Source organism: Zea mays, chromosome 5 (genome assembly GCF_902167145.1).
Source record: "Zea mays cultivar B73 chromosome 5, Zm-B73-REFERENCE-NAM-5.0, whole genome shotgun sequence".
Lineage (NCBI taxonomy): Eukaryota > Viridiplantae > Streptophyta > Magnoliopsida > Poales > Poaceae > Zea > Zea mays.
In genome coordinates, this window is record NC_050100.1 from 209,483,705 (window position 1) to 209,507,705 (window position 24,001).

General features: G+C 47.2%; 2 protein-coding genes across 2 annotated transcripts; one reads left to right on the top strand and one right to left on the bottom strand.

The window, feature by feature from the left end:
- Window positions 1-505: 505 nt before the first annotated feature.
- LOC100216759 (Dof zinc finger protein DOF2.1) lies at window positions 506-4,603 on the bottom strand. The gene is made up of 2 exons (NM_001143160.1): window positions 3,866-4,603; window positions 506-1,573 (listed from the first exon to the last, which is right to left on the bottom strand). Exons 1-2 carry the CDS (start codon window positions 3,917-3,919, stop codon window positions 761-763), a joined length of 867 nt encoding a protein of 288 aa, NP_001136632.1. The 5' UTR covers window positions 3,920-4,603; the 3' UTR covers window positions 506-760.
- A 17,643-nt stretch (window positions 4,604-22,246) lies between these two features.
- On the top strand, window positions 22,247-23,444 carry LOC100277409 (uncharacterized). The gene has a single exon (NM_001150975.2). It carries the CDS (start codon window positions 22,605-22,607, stop codon window positions 23,211-23,213), a length of 609 nt encoding a protein of 202 aa, NP_001144447.2. The 5' UTR covers window positions 22,247-22,604; the 3' UTR covers window positions 23,214-23,444.
- The last annotated feature ends 557 nt before the right edge of the window (window positions 23,445-24,001 follow it).

The following is a 24,001-nucleotide window of genomic DNA, read 5'->3' on the forward strand; positions in this document are numbered from 1 at the left end:
CCTAACGGTTCAGTTAGATTAGAAAGACGTATAAGAGCTTTTTTATATATAAAATAGACTATCTATGTCGCCTCTAGATGCTCAGGTCTTTGTCGTGTCCTTCTCTGGCAACGAACATGTATGCCCGTCTATTTCCTTCCCCTCTTGCTTTACGAAACCTTGGAAGTGGGGGAGGCGAGGGATGAAGTCTCTGATTTGTTGCCTATGGTACCAGTGCGTTCATAAAACACATTATGACTTTATGATAAGAGCAGAGACAATAAATAAAAAATATTGAGATCTTTTTTTGTAGATAATTTATGTGGGTATTATTGTGAGCTGTCGTAACATACGGTCAACCGACTAGTTACGATCTAACGGTTTAGTTAGATTAGAAAGATGTATAAGAGCTTTTTTATATATAAAAGAGACAACAGTGGAGTCTAGGTAATTAATATACTTTATAGGAGTAGAGAAGAGATACATAGTTCCATACATAATCCATATTTCCATACGTATAAAACCTGGGCTCATCAATCACCAGCAAACTGTAATTTGAACCACAGCAAGTGTTTGAACTTTGAAGCGGTACAACAACAGAGACATCATCTGAAATGACGAGCGGCAAACATGGATCGTCCAAAAAACAAACGACGAAACGAAACAGAAGATAAAAACAGGTAAAAAAACAAGCATTTCTACGTAGTCACTCATACTTGTTAACGCCATTAGCAAACTGGTGCAATGCAACGCAAGCATGGAGGCACGTTTTGCTAGGGTCTTAGATGGCCGCCGACGAGCCATGGTGCTGGTGCGCACCGCCGAGCATGCCGCTCCACAGGCCCAGCGCGCCCAACGAGCTGATGGCGCTCTCTGGCGCGCGGCTTGTCTCGCTGTACCAGTCCAGCGAGAGCAGCCTGTCCGTCGCCGCAGGCTTCATCTCCATCGCGTCGTGCTCAGCGCGCGCCCCAAACGGGAGACCCTGCACCTGCAGGTTCTCGCCCAGGCCGGCCGCGTACCGGAGCGCGCTCAGCGCGTGGCACTCGCCGCCCCCGCTGCCACCTGGGATGCCCAGCATGCCCGTCCCTGCGAAGTGCGTCTCGGAGCTGGCGCCATCCAACGAGCCAGCGACGCCACCGGAACCTGTGAGGATCGGGTCATACTTCCAGTCCAAAAGGCCGAGGCTGCAAAGCGGATCGGCCGGCGGCAGCTGCTGCACGCCGGAGAAGGACAGGTGGAGGCCCGTCTCCGACATGTGCGGCGGCTGCATCGGTGGCGCGGGTGGTTTCTTGGCGCTGGCGCGCTTGTTCTTGCGGCATCCCCCACCAACCGGGACGTTGCGGAGCGATCCGCCTTTGGTCCAGTAGCGGCGGCACGTCTTGCAGAAGTAGCGCGGCTGGGAGAGACTGTAGTTGTTGTAGTAGCAGAACTTGGTGTGCGTGGACTCGCATCGCGGGCACTTGAGTGGCTGGTCGTGCTGCGGGCGCAGACGCCGGTCCGCCGCGGCAGCCGTGGCGTGCATTGGCCTAGGGCACGCGATCAGCTCCGCTGACGGTGACGACGATCCCATCCCAGGCTCCTCGGGAACGATGCCCTGAAAAGCACAAGACCACGTTATGGCAGTGTGATCGCAAATCATTATCTGTGACAGAATGGAAGCCTCGGAATGCGGGAAAGGACCACATGGTCAGCATGCATATACAGTACAGTAGGCTAAAGTACGAGCTGCATGCAAAGCTCCAAAGGCTATTATGATATTTCATGATGGAGGCATCAATTAGATCAGATTTTAGATCTCTGATCAGCTTGATCCGCCTATGTTATCCAAAGCTTTTGGAATCACATGGATCAGTTGTAGACCGGCCCCATGCATGATCTCCTCTACGCGTAGTTGCGCTTTTGAACACATGTTAAAGTTACAACGACGAACCTTTGATATCATGAGAGACATGCAAGGTGTACTTGTCTTGATTTCTTAAAGCATTAATGTCCCATATGTGCATGGATTTCCTATGATCTCGTACTAGTAGATAGAACCTGAGGACACATAAATTCTTGTGTCCTTAGATGCCGGTCATCATGTGTAACCCTAGCTAGGTCTGAAGAATGTTCTCATCGTGCTGTTATAACCCTAGGTAGCATCTGGTATCAGCTTGCAAAAATAACAGCATAAGAACACCTCCCACACATAGATATATTGTATGCTCTTGTTTAGTTACTAAAATTAAATTAATAACCCTAAAGTTATGGTAATAATAACAATAAAAGTTCTACTTATTCGTGTTGTTCTTTTCACATACTGATAGCATTGAGGAGATCTATATGAATGGCTTTTGCAGTGTTCTAAAGTTAAAGCCAGGTAGATCAGGCGATCAAAATGGACTTGTTCAAATCTCTTTTTATCTCTGTTGCTTTTGCTTGCAATATATGGTTTAGGATCTGACAGCATTGCACTTTCTACTGTTTGTGTATTTTGTGTTTTGCGACATCTTTTGTGAGTACTCGCTCCTTGTAGAGTTCCATTTTAGTTTCTCTCTCTCTGTTAGTGCAAGTATATAATGATTCACTTGCGGCCTTATTGGATCCTGGTGTAAGCAACGTAGGTAGCTAGAAAAGAAAAATGTCACGCCCTTTGGATCCTTAGAATTGAATTCCATTCTAATAATAGTAATTTAAGCAAAAAAAAACAATTAAACTATTATGGTCTGTATACTATTATTTGCAATATGGGAGAGATATTCATGTGATACATTTTTAATATAGATGAGTGAACCGAAGAGCGACTTATAAGTTACAGAGTAGAAACATATTTCGTTGATACGTAAAATCATTTTCCATACTCCACCTCTATGAATTTGAGATGTGCTTATATCTAAGCTTTGAAAAGCGGTAAAATATCAAATTTCAAGCCAAATAGACTACTATATTAAGTAAATTCTAATTCCTTCAAAACGAATAGATCCAAATGGGCCGTCAATGAAAACTACTGCACAAAAAATTAAAAGAGCACTCCCTCAATCCTAAAATAGATGTTCATTAAATTTGTCGTGAAATCAAAATTTTATAAATTTGATAAAGTATATAACAAATAATATTAATATTTGTATCTTCAAACAAGTTTATGATTAAAGTATATTTTATAACTAATCTAATAGTAGTTACTAATAGGCCTTGTAAGTATTGGTATTATTATATATATTTAATCAAATTTAGAAAGAAAAAAAAGTTTATACTAAAACTACAGCAAGTGAAAGAAATGCATGCTGCCACATGTTTCTGAGTTGATAATAGTTCATCAAAAGAAACACTAGTTTCCTCAAGGCTATAAATGTGCCAGACCGTCGATCTTACGCTGTAAATGTACCTTTGATAATATTAACCATATATGCTACTAAACAACCATTGTTGATGACAAAAAAATAGCAATCAAGGAGACATATATAGTGCAGAGATCAACAAAGAGGAGTGAGCTGCCTACACGCATGTACACACACAAACACACAAAAGGATCGATTGGGAAGCAAGACATGCATGAATTAACGAACCAGAAAAAATATCACACAACTGCTAGCCTAATTAATGATATCTGGTATATAACTATATATAGGCCTTACGAAATCTTGACGAACAGAAAACATAGGGGGGGAGGAGGAGAAGTGAACCAGGGATGCAAGGAATTGTACTACCGCGCGCGTGTGACAGACGGCTAGGGCTCATGTATATGTATATTGGTCAGATCCCATGTCCTGGGCCTGGGGAGACCGGGAGATGCATGCATGAATTATATGTATGCACAGGAGGGATAGATGCCAGATAATGAGGTAATCACAAATTAAGAACAAACTTCTTGTGCGACGAGGGATAGATGCCAGATCATGGTACGTACCTTGAGCCAGTCCGAGTCCAGGCAGATGTGCATCGGCGGTGCCCCGGCCATCATCAGAATACGTCGGTCACTAGCCGAGTACCCTAGCCAAACGTGACGATCGCCGTGGTCTGTTCTGCCAAGCAGATCGACGAGCCACACGCAAAACCTAGCTAGCTAGACACACACAACACACCACGCGGACACACCCCCACAAAACTGTGCAGCCGGTAGCTAGTTCATTACCCTGATCGTCATATATACTATAGAACTGGCCTTCTTCCTCTCTGCCGGTGCCTTTGCCTTGCCGACTAATTGGAAGGTAGCGAGGACAGGGCCACCGAGCGATGATGTGCAGAGCAAATAAACATAGACTGAAGGAAAGAACGGATGAGATAATAGTGCGTGGTGCGAAGGAGGGGGCTAGCTAGAAGAAGCTAGAGCAGAGGAAGAGAGGAATCTGGTGGTGCCGCCGGTTGGTGGAGAGATGCGAGCGAGAGAGCTCTGGGAGATGTCAATAAGAAGGAAGGAAAAGTTGCGCGCCCGACCCCAACCCCGAGTGATAGATAGATCGCTATTCGCTACGAGAGAGAGAGAGAGAGAGAGAGAGAGAGAGAGAGAGAGAGCGCGCACAAGGGCCGGGGTGGCCCACGGTGTCGGGGCCAGAAGCGCCCGGCACTCCGGCAGCGTGGTGAACGGAGGAGACGCGTCCGGGACCGGGAGGGGAGCCTAGGACCTGGGTGGGAGCGGGGAGCCGGGGAGTAGAGAGCCGGAGGCCGGAAGAGAAGAGTGGAAGGCGGGCGGGTCGGCCTAGCTCGTCGCGTCGGCTTCCCCACGCCACACTGCCGCGGTCCCCGCAGCCCCATGCCATGGGCCCGCCGCCGGCTCGCGTCCCGAGGCGTGCGCGGCTGTCGGTCCGTCCTGGCTCGGCGGCCTTCACTTCACCAGCCTACTACTCCGGCTCGGCTAGGGCCCTACGCTGCTGGCTGGCTCTCATCATCTAGTACTACCAGTCACACTTTGGCGGTCTAGCGGTGTGTAGTATGTGTGTTTGGAGACTTTGGTCAAACTTTGCCATGTGGACCGAGTGGACGCTGCGTGCGGCGTGCCTGCGTCTGCTACCGCGCGCTAGGCGCTACTAGCAACCTGCACTTGCTGCTGGTAGTAGCGTGTGAGCTTTGAATTGAAATGATCTTTGGCACACACGATCCATTCTCCCAAAATGTGTGCTATTTATTTTATTTTATTTTATTTTTCCGAACGACGCTTTCCTAAAAAAATTACTTGTACTTCATTTGGTAATATTTTCTTTTCATGACATTTATGCCATGCTACTACAGTTTGTACCCTAAAATAAGATGTCAAATCATTCAAAAAAATGTTTTAAATTATTATAGAAGACCGAGGGTAGAGTGACATTATCATTAATGCATGCATGTGGCATTGTGACCAACTTAAATCAGGGGCCGCAGCTGTTTCCACTAATTCCCTAGCTGAAAAGAGCTACTACAATGACAAACTGACGTAGTGACGTCGCATATATCATGGTCATGCGTAGCCATGACGATACCATCCCGGCCACGTGGAATATTTCGGTCCCTGTGAGGAATAGGCTAGAAAACCGAAAGCACACTACAATTTGGGGGGCCCTGGGCCCATGCGTTGCAGGTTCGTCTTCACCCCGATCGGCCCGGGCGCCTCTCCGTCCGTCGTCGTCGGTCATCCTATTCTAAATAAAAATATACATACTACGTAGTACAGAATTTCACCTGGACTACGGCGGTCTAGGTACGTGTATGTATGGCGCCGGGCGGGCGGTGGTATGTATGGTCTCGGGGCGGGGCCGTTCAAAAGCATGCTTTCGGAGGTTCGAAAGGCATGTAGTAGCAAAGAAGAGACAAGGATAGCAGAGCCGAAGCATCTCTCCCTTTCCTGATTCAAAATTTTGTCCCGCTTTTGCGCTTTAGCTTGGCCTTTTGCGAGCTCGCCGTCCGCAAGCAAGGTATCCATTCGCATTCCCTACTAGTGCTAGCTCGCTCGCCAGATCAGTCATCCTCTGCGGCCACTGGTCGTCGTCGTCGGTCGACTTGTTGTCTCTGGTTCTGGCCACCAGATGCATGCATGGGCTCGTCGCGCATGCCCGTCGCCGTCAGGCGTTTCGGCGCTCTCCTTCGATCCTGCTTGCTGGTGTCACCACGGCCTCATGATATGAATATATGGTCTGTGTACGTACGGTGCTTGCATCGCGTTTCCACACTGCTCTTGCACTGTTGTCCGGTGTGGATGCAAGTTGCTGTTCGTTCGTGGATGCGTGTGCTGTGTCCCGATGCCTCATGCCTGTGAGTTTAGTTTATGCGAAAAAACATGCGTTGGCAGAGCTACGCCCACATCACACGTACTGCAGCTGACAAGCTGAAGGTCAGTATAGGACCGGCATGCAGTTTGGCCAGAGCACTCAGAGAAGTTGCTGTAGCAACTAGCAAGCCTTCAGGTAAACTGATGTATACTAGTACTATGCTAGTAGTGTACTAGTGCTGTAAACCCAATGCAAGCTGGGCTCATCATCTATGGCGCGCGTGTCGGCGTGTGTGGTCTTTAAGCCACACAGCTATATATATATTCCAGACCATCGGGGGAATGGTGATCATCGATCAGGTTCTCGGTTCTCCCATCGCAAGCATCCTGGCCACGCCATCCTTGGAAGAGTGGACGAGAGCACGCGTGAGAAATTGACGCAACGAGCGACGCGGCAACCAGACGCCACGCCACACCGCACCACCGGCCGGCAGCTAGCTAGGCCAACCGCGGCCCAGTCCGGGCCTCTGTCAGCTCGCCTACGCCTAGTGCCGGTGCGCGCGTGCGCCCCCGAGCGTAGCTAGCTCTCCCGTCCTCTCGTACTGTTCCCTCACCTGGCAGGCGGCAGGCCCGGCGCCACGCCGCGACCGCACTACTGTAGCCAGTAGCGTGAGCGGCGAACCGGAGCCGCGCAGGCGCAGCAGCACCTACGCCTCCCCCTTGCACCGTGTCGGCACGGTAGGCAGCCCAGGTGAAATTCCCCGCGACAGGCGTGTGTGACCGGTCGCCCTCGACCGGGCCGGGCTGGCGGCGGCGACAGAGCGCCGGGTCCCGTACGCCGCCCAGGAGCAAATGCGGCGCGTGACATATCGTTTGGACGGTGCAGCCACGCGCGGTTGGGCGGACCGGACGATGCGGGAGGGGCCGGAGGGGGGGGGGGGACTCGGGAGACGGGACGGCTAGCCTTCCTTTTTTTTTCCACGCGCCGGCGTGGGCGTGTCGGCGGGCGTTGGTGAGGTCTCATTTCGCTCCACGGCCGACCGGTGTGGCGGCCGGCGGCCCGCCTCTCGCGGGATTTTGGCGACCGGCGGATCGAGCGTCCGCGTCGCTCGCTATGTCACGCATGGCGGCACCAGGCCCCCGCGCACGCTACGGCTTCGCTGCAGCGGGCAAGCAAACAAATAAACCCCAATGGCTAACCGTTTAGGCTATGTTCGGTTGTAAGAGATTAATTCCCCAAGTGAATTGAATCCAGAGAGGGATTGAGTGGATCCCTCTCTTTCTCTCAATCCCCTTGGGGATTTAATCTCCCTTTGGTTTAATCCCTGTCTCAAAATTTTCATTCGGTTAATCCCTGGCATGTGCAACTGATCTCATATGCAAAAGAAGAGGACATAGAAAATCATATACATAACAATGTCTTTTAGCAGTATACAAGTGATGTTTTTGTTTTTCAGCAGCATAGTTCACGTAAGTGCCAGCACGTTTCAGTACAGAACAAGGCACCAGATACGGGAACTTGTAGCATTAGAGTCATAAGTTGGAGGCTCACTGATGAACAATAATAATACATCAAGGGATATGCTTCTCATAAAATGACTGCATGCTTCCAGCCATGCCAATTTATCCTCAGAAACCCTGATCACGAGGACAATGCTCATAGAAGAGAAATTTCAGAAGGCCATAGTAAGATAAACACTGCAAATGTTAAATTTTGAATCACAAAACATCTCCAAAACTGCACTGGAACTATCTACTGTCATAACTCCCCTTTTAGCTTTTGCAGACAATTGACTACTGATCACTAGTAAAACATAATATAAAAATATGAAAACAACTAAACCGAAACTAAAAACAGAGACTTTATGCTCATGGGAGCAACACTGCAATCAGGTGTAACTTCAAATGGTGCACACTGCAGGAAATATAGAGTTAAATATTCAAACAATTGTATGAAACAGATTTTTGAGACGTGAAGGCAGAGAATATCATATGTTCAATCATATATTACCCCAAGACACTTGTCCATAACGAGGGGAAGAAAAACATCTAAAAAACTTAACAGTCACGGGCAAAACAGATAAGATTTTTTTGGCATAATACTTTCCTAGAACATAAACAATTTGCTAGCAGCACAAGTTCAGTTAGAACTTTAAAAAATTGTATATAACGTTGATGAAACAACAGTAAAGTTTAGAGAGTCAGATGTGTTGCAGTGCCACATCTTGGTGGCAGTAGCGCATATAAATAAAATAGTGAAGTATTTGCAGCCTATCATGCTCGAGGACAATGACAACATTCAACAGTCGAGCTGTTCAGCTCATCCTGATTATTCCCAATTCAAAACAGACTCTCCTTCATTTTATTCGTATGAATAGCCATTTGTGGAGCTCAGATCAAGCAGAGTGCATCATGTATTCTTAAAGCCTGTAGGCAAGGCACCATTCCTCTTCCAGAGGCATAAGAAGTACTAATACATGGCAGGATTTGCTAGTGGTTAGGCAAGTTGTATCTCAGATCAAGATGGTCGTGTAAAAGGCTAATTTATTACATACCCAAACTTCATTGTGAGAGCAAGCAGCACTTGAGGGTCCTTCTTGGTCTGAGTGTGCACGTCAATCTTGTTCATTTACTATCATACATCGTTTTGGGGTCATGAGATAAATTGTTAGATTAAAGACATGAACATGCACTGAAAACTACCTCAATGATTTTCTGTATATGAACTATCCCTTGGGTGATGTCACAATTCTTTACGCTAGCAAAAAATATCTAGAAACCTTCGATGAATGGTGCGTATGCAATGTCCAGCGATTTCGGCAGCCTGCCGTGCATTCTGCAACCGAGGAACACTTCCCCCCCAGTCAAGAATGGAGAAGGTACAACTATCCAGTTTCTGCTTTAGATTCGCAGTAGCTTGTCAACCTTCTTTGCATCTCATTCACTTGCGTGGTCACCGCTGCAGCTGCTCAAGGCGATACTGGAGAAAAATACACCCATTAAATCCTAGCACGATGCAACAAGAAGGCACCGGCTGGACCAAAAGCTAGACGGGAAAGAGATCAATGAATGCCTTGAAGATGCGTTGCGTGACCTTGACGATGATGGCACAAAGTGGATCAAAACCGATTCATATTGTTAGTACTATAAATCGATAGCGAAATTGCATGTCGAATCTCCCAAATACTCCAGATAACACATGGAATCCACCACCATCCTGAATCTCCCAAATACTTCGGATCGAAGAAGAGCAAGAACCAAATCAAGAACCCTAACATGATAGAAGAGACAGGGAGGATGAAGATTACCAACGAGAAAGTGTCCGCCAGAGGAGATTGACGCTGGAGTGAAGAATCTCGTGTCCTTGACACCGTCTCGGCCACCGCCGCCATAGCCGCTGCTTGCCCTTCGCGCGCGTCGCCCTGCGGCTTCTCGACGGGATTGTTTCCACCCAGTAGATGTCGGGTGTGGTTCCCTGGCGGGGGCAGCGAGGAAAGGCAGGGTTTGCCCGGGATGCAGCCCACACGTGGATTAACCGAACACATATTTTCTTGTGACCGGGTTTCAATCCATATGGGAGGGATCCACGAGGATCTGGCCATGACCCCGGCCGGGAACAACGTAACCGAACAGGGCCTTAACTGGAGCCAGACCCGGGGGGGGGGGCCAGGTTAGTCGGCGGCGCATAGTAGTCGCGTACTCGCGTGCGTGCTGGCGCGGCGCCGGGTGCGCCGCCAGCTACTATACCTTGGTACGCCGGCCGCGCCGTGTCGCGATCAATGCAATTGACACGCACAGGCACACGTGTGTGTGTGATGGATTGTGGACTCGGTGTGCCTCGGACCGGGCCCCGTACGTCCGATCCGTCCGTGCGCGATCCGGCGAGATTACGACAGGCCCTAAGCCGTCGATCTTGTTCGGTCGCTGGTCGCTGCCCGGCGGCAGGTCACTTCACAAGTTAGACCGGAGCATGCGTGTGTCGACTGCCGATCGATGACACGAGTTGGACGCTAGCAAGCAGTTGTTGCTTCGGGGGTGAACAAGGCCAAAACACAGGTTTCCATTCAGTCCCAAAACAATCAGTATCCTCCAACCTTTCTGCGAGAATCATACTACTGCCTCCAAAAAGCCTTATTATTCTGCCGCATAAGACCGCGCCATATGTATCATCAGCGTCGTCGGCATTATGCACAGCAGCACTGGTAGGGGTAGCACGACACGAGAGAATGTACTGTACAGCGGTAGTCCAAATCACCACACCACACACACACACACACTAGCAAGTAGATGTACTATAGTGTAGTCCGAGGTCCCAATCGGATCGCGATCCATTCCATGGCTGGTCTGTTGGGCTGGTTGGTAGGCTGCCCGTCGCCGTACCCCGTGCGACAGAGCGTGCGTGCTGGGTTGAAAATCAGGCGCTTGCCTGCTCGGTTCTCTCTCTATCCGCGTGATTGGATACCTGGCCGCGTGCGTCTGGGCTCTCCACATTCCGTTGACCGCATTTAACCAGTGATTGGTGGGCTGTATGTATGGAGACGAGCTTGTACGCACCGATGCAACTTAGTGGCTTTTTATTATGTCAATTTGCATGTGTGGAGATACGGTGGGGGAGCATCCCTGCGCATCCAGGCCACCGCGAGCCTTGCGCCCACGAGCTGGACGTCCAATCACGCTCAATATATATGTCCCTCTCCCTCCTGGGTGGACTCTCGCCTTGTCGTATGCGAGCGCTGTCTATGTCAAAGTGAAAGGAGGCATGTCGAGCGAGCGAGTGGAGAGCAGAGAGCTCGAATGCGATGCACGATGGGAGTGTGGCACGTTGCACATCGAACTCGGAAACGAGCTGATTTGGTCGTGCCGTGCGAAACTGCACTGTGTGTACATGTACATCACGATCTCGCGCAGATATCTTCGACGATGGTGTTAGCAGACGGCAGGTGAGTAGGTGACAGACAGGTAACTAGGTAAGAAACTGTTGACATCGAAGGGTGAGAGTGATGTAAGGCCCGGAAAGACTTTAAAAGGGCCGAGACTTGGACCACTTGATTGCGCGCACCCATACCCATGATGAGGCCAGACTATTTTCCTCGCTCGAGAGGGCCGGATTAAAATGGTGCACGCCCGGCCCATGAGGGCTTTCGATTATCTTCACCCCCTCCCGTACCGTACTCCTCCTTTTCTCCCGCCACTCATCATCTGGAAAACAAGTACTACGGGGCAGGACTCCAAACCCACACTTCCAAAGCCGAAGCATGCTGTTCGTGCAGCGAACATGACAATACCGTTGCTGATTCGTACCAAGCGTCGCACAAAAAGGAGGCAAGGACTGGAGTCTGAACTCTGAAGGGCACGCAGCGCAGGCCCTAGGTTCCAACTTACAAGCCAGTCGTCTGCCTGGAACTCTGGACGCTACAGACCTGATGAGAACAAAGCGTCGCTGCTACCGAAGCGAAGAACGAGTACCGAGTAAGTACTGTACTGTACTGTACTGTCGGTCCGCTACCGTTTCAGACAGCGACGCCTTCGATGCGTAGACGACCCATGGACCGGAGCCGAGAGGCAGCGAATGTACAGGGACAACATCGCTGCGACCGTTCGTCACGATGCCATCCTAGATCCTCGTAGTCTGTCTGGGGACCCGGCAATGCAGCCCCCACGCAGCAGGAATAGGACAGACAGTTTTCGTGCGTTGTGCCCGCCACACGCACTGCTCCATTTTGTACAACACATACATACATCTGGAATTCCGGAGCGCTTGTGTGTGCTGGACTGCTGGTGTTTTTTAATCTCTGAATGAAGCAATGGTGCTAGGCTTTGTCGTTTCCGTTTTCTAAGGAAAACCGAGACGGGACATCAGGCAGGAGCCGTGACCACAGGAGCTACGTACGCACTGCCGCTACTCGGTAGGCCGCCGTAGCTTTGCCGGGCGTCAAAACCTGAGGTGACAACACGGGCATAGACAGGCAGCCAGCCAGCCAGCCAGGAATCTCTCGAGTGCGGGGTGGCCGGCTGGCCGCGAGCGCCGAGCGGAGCAGCTCGGCGGCCGAAGCCGGCAACTCGGCGTGACGCGACCAGCCGACCACATTGTGCCCTACAGAACGCGGGCATCATGCCACTGCGTTCCGGTCGCCGAAATGGAGGCACTTTCGCAGCCGCACTCCGCAATCCCCCACGGGCCCACAACACACACAACAGTAACACGACAGAGCCTTCGCAATTTCAATTCCATGTCTAATCCTCAGGCAACGACTGAACTCGTCGCTGCCGCCGCTGTCCACATAATTTTGCTCTGGGCCTCACCGCAGTGCCCAAGCGAAACGGATCTGATCGACGGCCTTCAAATTCTGTTGAGTGACGGCAGCTGTTACCATTTGTTCAAGCAACGCTTGCTTGCAAAGCCTACTACTAGTCTCTTCTCTCTTGTCGTCGGTTCAGTCGATAGGGTCGTGGTGGCGGTACTTGCATCACGTCTCAATAGGATGTATCATGACCTGTTCCACGTCCCTATGTAGTGTAGGCCTAATGATCGTGCCCGGGTTCATGTGGGCGTGAACATATGATGCAAAGAGCAATGCCCTTGGGCGTTTGATGGACAGGGCCTAAAAAAAGCTGTTCTCCCTCGGTCCACAAACTAGCCATATATCAAAGATAAAAAAAATGACCTTAACTTCTCTTGAAAATCAATCATTTATATGTCTTCAAATACACTGTATCAATTTAAAATCTATGTCTTAAATTATACGGTATGTCACATCCCTCAAAACCATCAACTCCATCTCAGTGTGTCTGTCTTTTAAACCCCATCCACGTATACGTTTATACTAATCTTTGAAACACTATCTTACTGAAAACAACTCGTACGGTTGTCACCCAAGAAAAAAAAACAATGTCATGACTATCTAACTCTTTTTAAACTTTGTCTCACTTAGAAGACTAAACAAGGTAACAATTAGAATAATTAGTTATTGAGGATCCTCTCTCAGATTCCTAAATTTGTTAAGCTCGAGTCGAGTCAAGCTATCTCAGGTAACCGAGTCGAGCTGCCGCGAGCCCTGAGCCAGTTCGTCGAGCTCGAGATTTTTTTCCAGCCCTAGTCATTGTCACACCCGGTTTTAAAGAACAAAGTCGAGTGCATCTCATACATGCGCCAAAGAAGACAACATATATAATAACAGAGTGTATAGAGATAAATGTCATAATATAATCATAGTACTTTATTACATAGCGAAAGTCTTATTACAAAATAAAGAAATAAATATAAAACGAACTAAGGATCGTCGGCGCCAATGTCAACTGAGAAACGCCACCTAGATCAGATCATACTTCTCGCCTTGTGGCTCCTCTTGAACCACCTGCTCTTCTCCTGTGGGGGTGTGAGACAGCAAGGGTGAGATCACATACGTTTATAGCTCAACAAGTCGTGGGGAATAATGTGCATGAACTCACCAAAGGTGGGGGTTCATGTGAAGTGTAAGGCTGATCAACAGAATAGAGGTTGAGGCTGAGCATTGCTTTTATAAGTTGGTCAAAATTTTATTAGCAATTACTAAGTGTAAGTAAATACCAAACCTTAATAATAATAATGAAAAGTAATAGTAAAATAATCCCAAATGCGATGCAAATGTCAAATTAAATTTAAGTTCCATAAATTAATCATGTGAGGGTCCGAGCTGCTCATGACCGTGAGCACGGCTAGTATACCAGTTTTACACTCTGCAGAGGTTGCGCATCTTTACCCACAAGTCATGTTACCCATCTACCAAGAGATGGCCAATCCCATACACCTCTACCGAGAAGGCGAGGCAGGGTAACACTACGAGGCCTTTACAAAGTTCCACTAGCTTCAGAAATCCCGCTACAGTTTATAGGAAGCTCCAGTGCAGGAATCCCTCGCCTGACCGCCATCACAGCAAAATCAACCCAAGGACCTCCCTACACTGACCACTCCTCTATTGCCCTTGCCCCTTTCGGGTAAGGAAGACCTCCACTAGCTTTCCTAGTTAATCAGCCAAGGGCGTCCCATTAAACCCTTGTGGCAGCATTGTTTTTCCGGGTGGTCGCTCCATGTTCCCATTAACATAATGATCTTAACATGAGCAGTAATAATAAAATGATAATAAAAATGTAATTATGAATAGTGTATCTCCATACCCAAATCCACATATAGCAATAGCAGGTACTACCCAAAAATATTTCAGTGGTAAACAAGCTTGCTCATCCTCCGTGAATTCCGGATCTCTACCTTCTGTAATCAGATCCTTAATCTCTTAGATTTTTGCATCACCCACTTGACCTTTACGAATTTCTTGCTCCAAGGTAGGTTCCAATTCGATGGTGACTCCTTCAGTGTGTGTAACAATTCCTAGGTTGAGTCTCCTAAAATCCTCAACAATCTCATCGGGTAGCTGGGCAACAACAGCTGAATGAATGTGCACCTTTCGACTCAAGGCATCTGCAACCAAATTTGCCTTGCTCGAGTGATAGTGAATCTCCAAATCATAATCCTTAATAAGCTCCAACCAACAACGTTGCCTAAGGTTGAGATCCTTCTGAGTGAATATATACTTCAAACTCTTAGGATCCGTGTATACTTGACACTTGGTTCCCATGATATAACGTCTTCAAATCTTAAGCGCATGCACAACGGCTGCCAGTTCTAAGTCATGAGTGGGTAGTTCAACTCGTGTTTTCGCAACTGACGAGACGCGTAGGCAATCACATGTCCTTCTTGCATGTGCACACATCCTAATCCTTGGCCATATGCATCACAATAAATGTCAAATCCCTTCTATAGATCCGGCATAACCAACACTGGGGTGACATCAATCTCAACTTCAGTTGGTTAAAACTATCTTGGTACCTCTCGTCCCACTTAAACTCTCTTCCCTTCTCCAGAAGTGAGGTCATAGGCTTAGCAATCTTAGAAAATCCTTCAATAAATCTTTGATAATATCCTGCAAGTCCCAAGAAACTCCGAATCTCCGTAACTGTAGTGGTATGCTCCACACGACTATTTCCTTGACTTTAGCAGGATCCACTGATATTCTTTCATTAGAAATGATATGTCCAAGGAATGGCACCTCGCAATCCAAAACTCACATTTGCTATACTTGGCGTAGAGTTGATTATCCCTTAGCTTTTGTAGCACCAATCTCAGGTGTTCCTCATGATCACTTTCACTCTTAGAATATATGAGAATATCGTCGATGAACACCACGACGAATCTGTCCAAATACTCCATGAACACCTTATTCATCAAATTCATAAAATAAGCTGGTGCATTAGTTAATCCAGATGACATAACAGTGAACTCATATAATCCATATCGGGTTGAGAAAGTTGTCTTGGGAATATTCGATGGCCTAATCTTCATTTGGTGATAACCCGATCGGAAATCAATCTTCGAGAATACCCTTGCACCTCTCATCTGATCAAATAAATCTTCAATGCGGGGTAATGGATACTTGTTCTTCACAATGACATCGTTAAGGAACCTATAATCCACGCACATCCCTTGTGATCCATCTTTCTTCTTTACAAACAAAACCGGTGCTCTCTAAGGTGAAGACTCAGACGAATGTACCCAGCCTCTTGCAACTCCGTTAAGTGCTTCTTGAGTTCTTTTAACTCTTCTACAGACATCCTATATGTCCATTTAGTAATAGGAGCAGTTCCAAGTAAGAGATCTATGACAAACTCAACTTCCGTATCTGGTGGCATCCCTGGTAACTCCTCTGGAAAGACATCCGGAAAATCCTTAACCACATGGATGTTGCCACCAACAAACTTCCCATCGACTAAGAATGTCGCTAGTTTGGTGGTGGTAGTTACTGCAATTCCAACTTCAAATCTTTCTCCTTTGAAACTGGTGAGTTCTATGGTTCCTTTAGCACAGTGTATAAACTGTCTTTGCCTTTCTTAACCACGACATACCAAGGATCACATATATAGTGTTCTCTTCTAACACTATAGGGGTAGCCCGTTTGGGTTAGAAACACAGGGGACGAAAGAAAGAATTGTAGACAAGGCAGTGATTACGAAGCATGTTACTTTGAGGGATTTATTAGCTAAGTGTGTCACCTACTGAAGCTAATTCATTACCTTATGGTGGTACATGCTAAGATGCCCTTCTATACTATTTCAATCAATCAAAGAAGCAAATCAGGCATTGATCATGAGAACAATCAACCAACATTTTTAATAGAGAAAATAATTTTAATTTTTGTCTTAGGTCTCCTATCTCTTAAAAAGGTCATAAATGTAGGATTCCAAGGTGTGAAATCCATCTTGTCTCAGAGTAAAAAAGGTAAGAATCATCAGAGTAGAACAGTAGAAGGTGAGACAGGATCAAGATAAGTATAGAATAAATCAGAGTAAGGTAAGTATGTAAGGATTTTGTCCATTTCTATCTAGGTTTCGTCCTATAGTCAACATTTCCTCTGATACCACTTCTGTCACACCCGGTTTTAAGGAACAAAGCCGGGTGCATCTCATACATGCGCCAAAGAAGACAACATATATAATAACAGAGTGTATAGAGATAAATGTCATAATATAATTAGAGTACTTTATTACACAACGGAAGTCTTATTACAAAATAAAGGAATAAATATAAAATGAACTAAGGATCGTCGGCGCCAATGTCAACTGAGAAACGCCAATTAGATCAGATCATACACCTCGCCTTGTGGCTCCCCTGAACCACCTGCTCTTCTCCTGTGGGGGGTGTGAGACAGCAAGGGTGAGCTCACATACGTTCATAGCTCAACAAGTCGTGGGGAATAATGTGCATGAACTCACCAAAGGTGGGGGTTCATGTGAAGTGTAAGGCTGATCAACAGAATAGAGGCTGAGGCTGAGCATTGCTTTTATAAGTTGGTCAAAATTTTATTAGCAATTACTAAGTGTAAGTAAATACCAAACCTTAATAATAATAATGAAAAGTAATAGTAAAATAATCCCAAATGCGATGCAAATGTCAAATTAAATTTAAGTTCCATAAATTAATCATGTGAGGGTCCGAGCTGCTCATGACCGTGAGCACGGCTAGTATACCAGTTTTACACTCTGCAGAGGTTGCGCATCTTTACCCACAAGTCATGTTACCCATCTGCCAAGAGATGGCCAATCCCATACACCTCTACCGAGGAGGCGAGGCAGGATAACACTACGAGGCTTTTACAAAGTTCCACTAGCTTCAGAAATCCCGCTACAGTTTATAGGAAGCTCCATATGCAGGAATCCCTCGCCTGACCGCCATTGCAGCAAAATCAACCCAAGGGCCTCCCTACACTGACCACTCCCCTACTGCCTTTGCCCCTTTCGGGTAAGGAAGACCTCCACTAGCTTTCCTAGTTAATCAGCCAAGGGCGTCCCATTAAACCCTTGTGGTAGCACTGTTTTCCCGGGTGGTCGCTCCATGTTCCCATTAACATAATGATCTTAACATGAGCAGTAATAATAAAAAGATAATAAAAGTGTAATTATGAATAGTGTATCTCCATACCCAAATCCACATAAAGCAATAGCAGGTACTACCCAAAAATATTTCAGTGGTAAACAAGGTATAAAGATAACCAAAACTGGGGTAACCTATTGGATCCCATCAAAATTAACCTATGTAGATCATTATAATTAACAAGAACATGGCTGGGAAAAAGTAAGTGATCAAGGGCACAACTTGCCTTCAATGAGCTCCTGCTCAGCTACTTCTACTTGTTGAATCTCAAAATCCACAGTGGCTTGCTCGTCTACTCGCATCAACACAATACATACATAGTATAGCATAAATTAACATGACATCAAACATGTAAATAAAATATACAGTAAAAACCTACACATTAAAATGAGATCATAGGAACTGGAATCATTAAATTTGGAGTTATAGATTTCAAGTTACGAATTTCCTAAGGTTTAATGTGCTTGAAATAGGATTAAATGAGAAATTAGTTTTCTTACTGTTTTCATGTCAAAACAAAGAGACACTAAATGATAGACATTAATATTACAAAATTATAGGAATTGGAATGGTTTGATTTAGATTAAAAATGAATTTTATATGCATTTTACAAGTTTCTAGATTTGTTTTTGTATTAAAAACGAATTTCTATAATTATTTACCTGTTTTTAATCATCTCTGGACTAGGCCTCATTTTCTGGAGAGCTAAGGGGCCTTAGCGCAAGATTTCTAGGACTCTGTGAACTGTCAGCGTGGACGGTGGGTTAATTCATAAATAATAGAAGGTCTCATGTGTAAAACGACACGGTCGAAGCAAGATCATGCATTGTGAGCCGCACGATCGGGATTCCCTGGCCTGGATTGAATCTAGACTTTAATGAACCGGTACGTGCCGAGGATCGTTGATCACAAAATCGACGGTCACGATTAAATGCGCGAAGGGGTATGCTAACTCCTAATCTGCACCGGTTGCTTCAAAATCAACGACGCACAATAATTCTGTGTCCAGCCTCGATCCTAGCCGTTGCTTGATAGATCAACGGATTACGATCTATCCCCTACCTCTGAGCACCCGAGACGGCGGCGCCGCTCCACGCTTCACTCCCAGCCGAGCCCCGGTGAGGACACCAAATCGGAGTTTGCCCAGGCGCTAAGCACCCAATTGAACCGAACGACCCAATGCGGATGACAAGATGAACACTAGCGACAGGATTCTTACCGAGGGAACGCAGCACAGGGGTCCGACCACTGTGACACGCGGCTCCACGGCGGTACAATGAATCCGGTGAGAAATCGCCGGCCACCCGGTGGTCTTCTCCCTCTGCGAAGGTCGCTGACAGCTCCACGGAGGCGCGGCGAAGCTCCTAGCCCCAAGCGCACCAATCCTGGCACGGCGTCTACACCGATTTGGTAGCGGCGGCGGAGAATCTCGTCTGCAACACGCCGGTGGCAGTGGAGGTCGAGCGGGTGTGGGTAGCTGCGCGCTGGCGACGAAGAGAAAGGGAGTGAAGGCTGCGGCCTCGCCCTATTTATGGCCGCCCGGGGTCGGTTCGTGGGGGCTTCAACGGACTTCCGAGGAGCGCGCCATGGTTGCGAGCGCACCTCCGAAGAGTACGGCGAAGGAAAGGGAAGACTGACGACTCGGTCCCTTTGTCAGCCACGGAAGGAAGGATGCGCGATCCCGATCCACGCGCCAGCGGCAGGAAGATGGGTAGGGATGGCAGTTGGACCCGTGGGTATGGATACCCGCGGGTTTCGTACCCACCGGATATGGATACAGGTACAAAAACTCACCCGTGGGTCCTATCGGGTCGGATACCCGAAATACATCGCGTCGGGTATGGATAAAATACTTTACCCACGGTTATCCAGTGGATACCCGAAATATCAATATACCTCTTTAAATATGCTACATCCACTAAAAATGTGCTACATTCACTAGAAAAACTCACTCGCATGTGTTGTTGATTAATGAATATTAATTTGTGTTGTGTTAACAGTCAACTGTAATGTAATCGAGACCAATGAGACATTGACAATATTATAACTGTCAACTATCATGAACTCATTAAGCTTTTATTCTCTGTACTCAAATTTAAATTTATTGGACGTGATAATTATGAGTTGAAATATTGTATCGACGTGAAGCCAAATATAGTCATTCTCGTGTTGCATTGGTGCTTAGATGTAAACTAAAATATTTTATGTATTTATTATAACACTAACCGAATGTTATTTAGTCTACAATAACATATCCACTGGATACCCGATACCCGGTGGATACCCGATAGGCATGGGTACGGGTACAGTTTCTCGCCCGATTGGCTTGGTGGTATGGATATTTGTAGAAGTCTCGGGTACAATTTCGGGTCGGGTATTATTATACCCGAACAAAACCCGACCCGCTGCCATCCCTAAAGATCGGTGGGCGCGAGAGGGGCAGCTGACCAGTGGGCCCCGCGAGACAGTCAGCCAACCAGGCTCGTGGTTTGGCCGCGCGGTTGGTTTCCATCGGTGGGCCGAATTGAAGTACTGGGGCCCAAGTTCAGTTTTTTTTCTTTTTCCTTTTTCTTTCTATTTTCTTTTTCCCTTATTTGTTCCCAAATTCCATTTTAACTTCAAATTTAAATTTAATCACAACAACACAAACCCCCCTGTAGCAACGGATCTGCATCAACACATGGTTTTATGCGTTGTAAGAAATTAGCGGGCAACGCTTAATATGCGTTGCAAGCAACATCCGTCAAGTTATTACAGTAGTGGCAACGCTTAATATATGTTGCTAGCATCATCTGTTATTTAAATAGAATATGGCAACACTTAATATGCATTGCTAGTGGAATGTATTGATTAACTAGGATATGGAAACATTTAATATGTGTTGCTAGTAATATTTAATATTAGAACATAGAACAACTCGGTACGAATAACTCACAGACCCGAATTCTTCATACAATTCACCTTTGAGCGTTCCTGTTCCTATCCTAATCTTGTGCCAAATTATACTCAGAGTATATTGTGAAATTAAAAGTACCAATAATTATATTACTTATATTTTCATATCGTTTCTCTCCTTATTTTCAAAACCCTAATTTCAATTTAGGGTTTAATCCAACTTCTAGAATTGTTATCTCATTGTTGTTATCCTTATTATTTTATTTAATGCACAAACATATAAACTCCACATGATGCACTTTCTTTTATTTTAGTGTCATTGGTTTAATTTAATCATTCTTAACTTCATCTATGTTCTTTTCATGATGCAAATAAGGCACATAAAATGAGGGAACCTCTATATACTCCTTTTTATACAATTTGAGTATTACAGTCATGTCCTCTAAACTTTCCAAATTTGTTGGATTTCCTCTTTCCCATAACCCATTTTCGTCGCTCCCCTCGGATCATAGAATTTTTCCTTCCCCGTGCTTTCCTTCCGACGACGACACCTCCCTTCTCCTACTACCCTCCCTTCCCTCGGCGCGACTGTCGTACATCGCCATAGACGCACCTCTGGCTCCATCTCTGCTCTGATATCGGAGCACCTCCTCGGTGTTTATGGCAAGAAGAAGATAAGAGAAGACGATAAGTGAAGCCCATATATCACTTTGTACTATGGTATCTTTGGTTGGCTTGTTTTAAGCTAGTGTTGTTGGAGAAGACAATGAAAGAAATGGATAGTATTAAAATACTCCATTTGTCCCATTATTCGTTTTAGACTTTTATTTTTTTGTCCATATTTAAATAAATAACAACGAATCTAGATACATATATAATGTACATACATCAAATATTGTATGAATCCATTAACATCCTATAAACTGGATACTATTTTGGGATGGGGGAGCAGATGACTCATCAAACAAAAAGCCAAGTAGAAACCTACGTCTTGGGTAGCTGTAGTCCTGTAGAGCATTTCAGCATTTGCATCTCTTCCTTCCTTGTAGCGCCTGTATTTCAATTTGATCCCGTCACCAAGCAGGTGAACGGTGAACCATGGAACACGTATTATGACAAGTTCCACGTTCCTACATGTCCTAGACTCCTAGTGTGCCAGGCCTAATAATCGTGCTCGCGAATTCATCATCTAAACCGGATTCAGGTGGACGTGAACACATGATGGAAAGAACAATGCCCTTAGGCAGGGGTAGGGAATGAACAGGCTAAGACGTCAGTGTCACGGTCACCTCTCTGGCTCTCTCAAGGGAATTTGGCGAGGGGGCCTGGAGGCTGGAGGAGGAGGCAATGTCGTCGGCATGCCCGAGAAAGGTGACCAGTCAAGAGAGAGGGGGGTGGCGCTCATTCTCCGGCGCCCCCCACAATCTGCCAAAGCGGACGGGAAAAAGCAATCAAGGAGACCCAAAGCGATCGACGTCCGCCACCGCCACTGTACCTGGGCTGGGGCGCTTCCTTCCTTGTCCGAGTGCCTGCTGGCTCTTGTCGCCGCGGGTGCTCTGATCCAACGCAACGTTCAAAAGCAAAAGCAACAGCCACACAGGCCACTCACAGCCACAGGGGAGTAGGGGACAGAGGGAGAGAAGCCAGGGCCCAGGGCCAGCCGCGGCTGCTGCAGACGTGCCGAGACCGAGACGCTATTCCAGGCTCGCTTTGAACTGCTCCAAAGGGATCCCAAAGCACCGGCCTTTCTCGCGGTCCGATGCGTTCAAAGATCTCTGCGAAAACAAAGGAAGAATGTGAGAGAGAGTGGGAAAGGAGAGATGGGAGCGGCATCATCATGCCATATGCCACTATGCCAGCAGCTGAGCTGAGTGAGGAGTCGGCTCGAGCACTTGGCTTGTGAGAATGAGAAGAAGAAAAAGATGCAAAGGAAGGAGTTGCTCGGTTCAAATCGGCGCCTTCGGCTCCCACCATAAAAGGACCACACCACACACTCCCCTCAGTGCCCAAGAGTGAGACTCAAACGGCCGAACCGTTGCTTGGATTGGAGTGAGAGGAGTGACCGTTTAGTTAGCTCGAGAGAGCCGAGAGAACCCAAGAAGCAAGGGCATGGCTTCCTTGCCCGATCCCACGGTGTACTACCCGACGTCCTCCAACGCCATCCTGCGCGCGCATCCGTCCGCCGCCGCCGCGGCGTCCAGGGGCTCGTTCGGCCCGGTCTTCGCCGTGCTCGCGGTGATCTCCTTCCTCGCCGTGTCCGCCTGCGTCGTCGGCAGGCTGTGCGGCCGCCGGCTCTTCAGGAAGGGGTCCGCCGACCAGGACTCGTACGCCTCCGACTCCGACCTGGAGAAGGGCTTCGAGGTCAAGTACCCGGCCATGAAGCCCATGGCGAGCTCCCGCGCCGTGATCCACGACATGGACGACGGCTTCGAGATCAAGTTCGCGCCCGGGAAGCCTGCGGCGTGGAAGCACGACGGCAAGGCCGACAGCAAGGGGAGTCGTCAGGGCCACGGCCAGGGCCAGGGCCAGCGTCAGCATCACGGCCAGGGCCAGGGTCAGGGTCAGCATCAGCCCCAGCTCGTTGGCATTCCCAAAGGCTACGCCGTGCCGGTGCCCGTGCCCAAGGACTACGCGGGCTTCAGATACCCTGCGGAAGCCGTGGTCAGGCAGGGGCAGATCAGGGGCGGGGCATTCGTTCCAGCGAAGCCTGGCACATGAACGTTACGTATAGCGGCCGGCAGCTTAGGTTCACAACTCCATTGATGCTATCGCATATGATACGTACAATCTCTCTCATCATCCATCCCTCCACGAACGATGATAGCGTTAGTTTTCATCTTCACTCTAGTTTTTTGGGGCGCAGTGTGCAAAAAAGTTCCCTCGGCGAACTGGTTTCAGGCACTTGCATATCGTGTTTTGTACATTAACCCATTACAAGCAGTGAAGAACATCTCATTCTCATTCTCATTCTCCAGTGACTGACACGGCTTCAAACCATCAATCGTCGACAGGGTCCTGACGAGCCTCAGTAGCATGCTTAACGCAGAACTCGCTCGCCGTGCCCACGAAAACCCTGGATATAGCAGCAACAAAAAGATCATTCAGATTCGGTGCAAAGCAAATTTCCTGTAGATTTTTCTTAACATTGACTGACTAAACGAAATTAGATCCCAAATGCACCTTCAGACGGGGTAAAAGTAATGAATCAGTCTATATAAATTGCGAGATCTTTCTATTAGTACATTATATTATATCCGAAAGTATATCAAAAGAAAAGAGTGTTTGTTATTAGGATTATATTAGTGCATATGGCTTTCGCCGTAAGCACGTTACACTGCTTATTGATTTGTATTGTACGGCACAATCTTCTTATCTAGGGTGCACGAATATCAAAAGGCGTTGGCATAATCATATGAGATCACTACAACATGCATGCACACAAATAATAACAACCAACAGCATCCTGCATATATTCACGAAAGTTGAGAAATGTACTATCGTCGGAT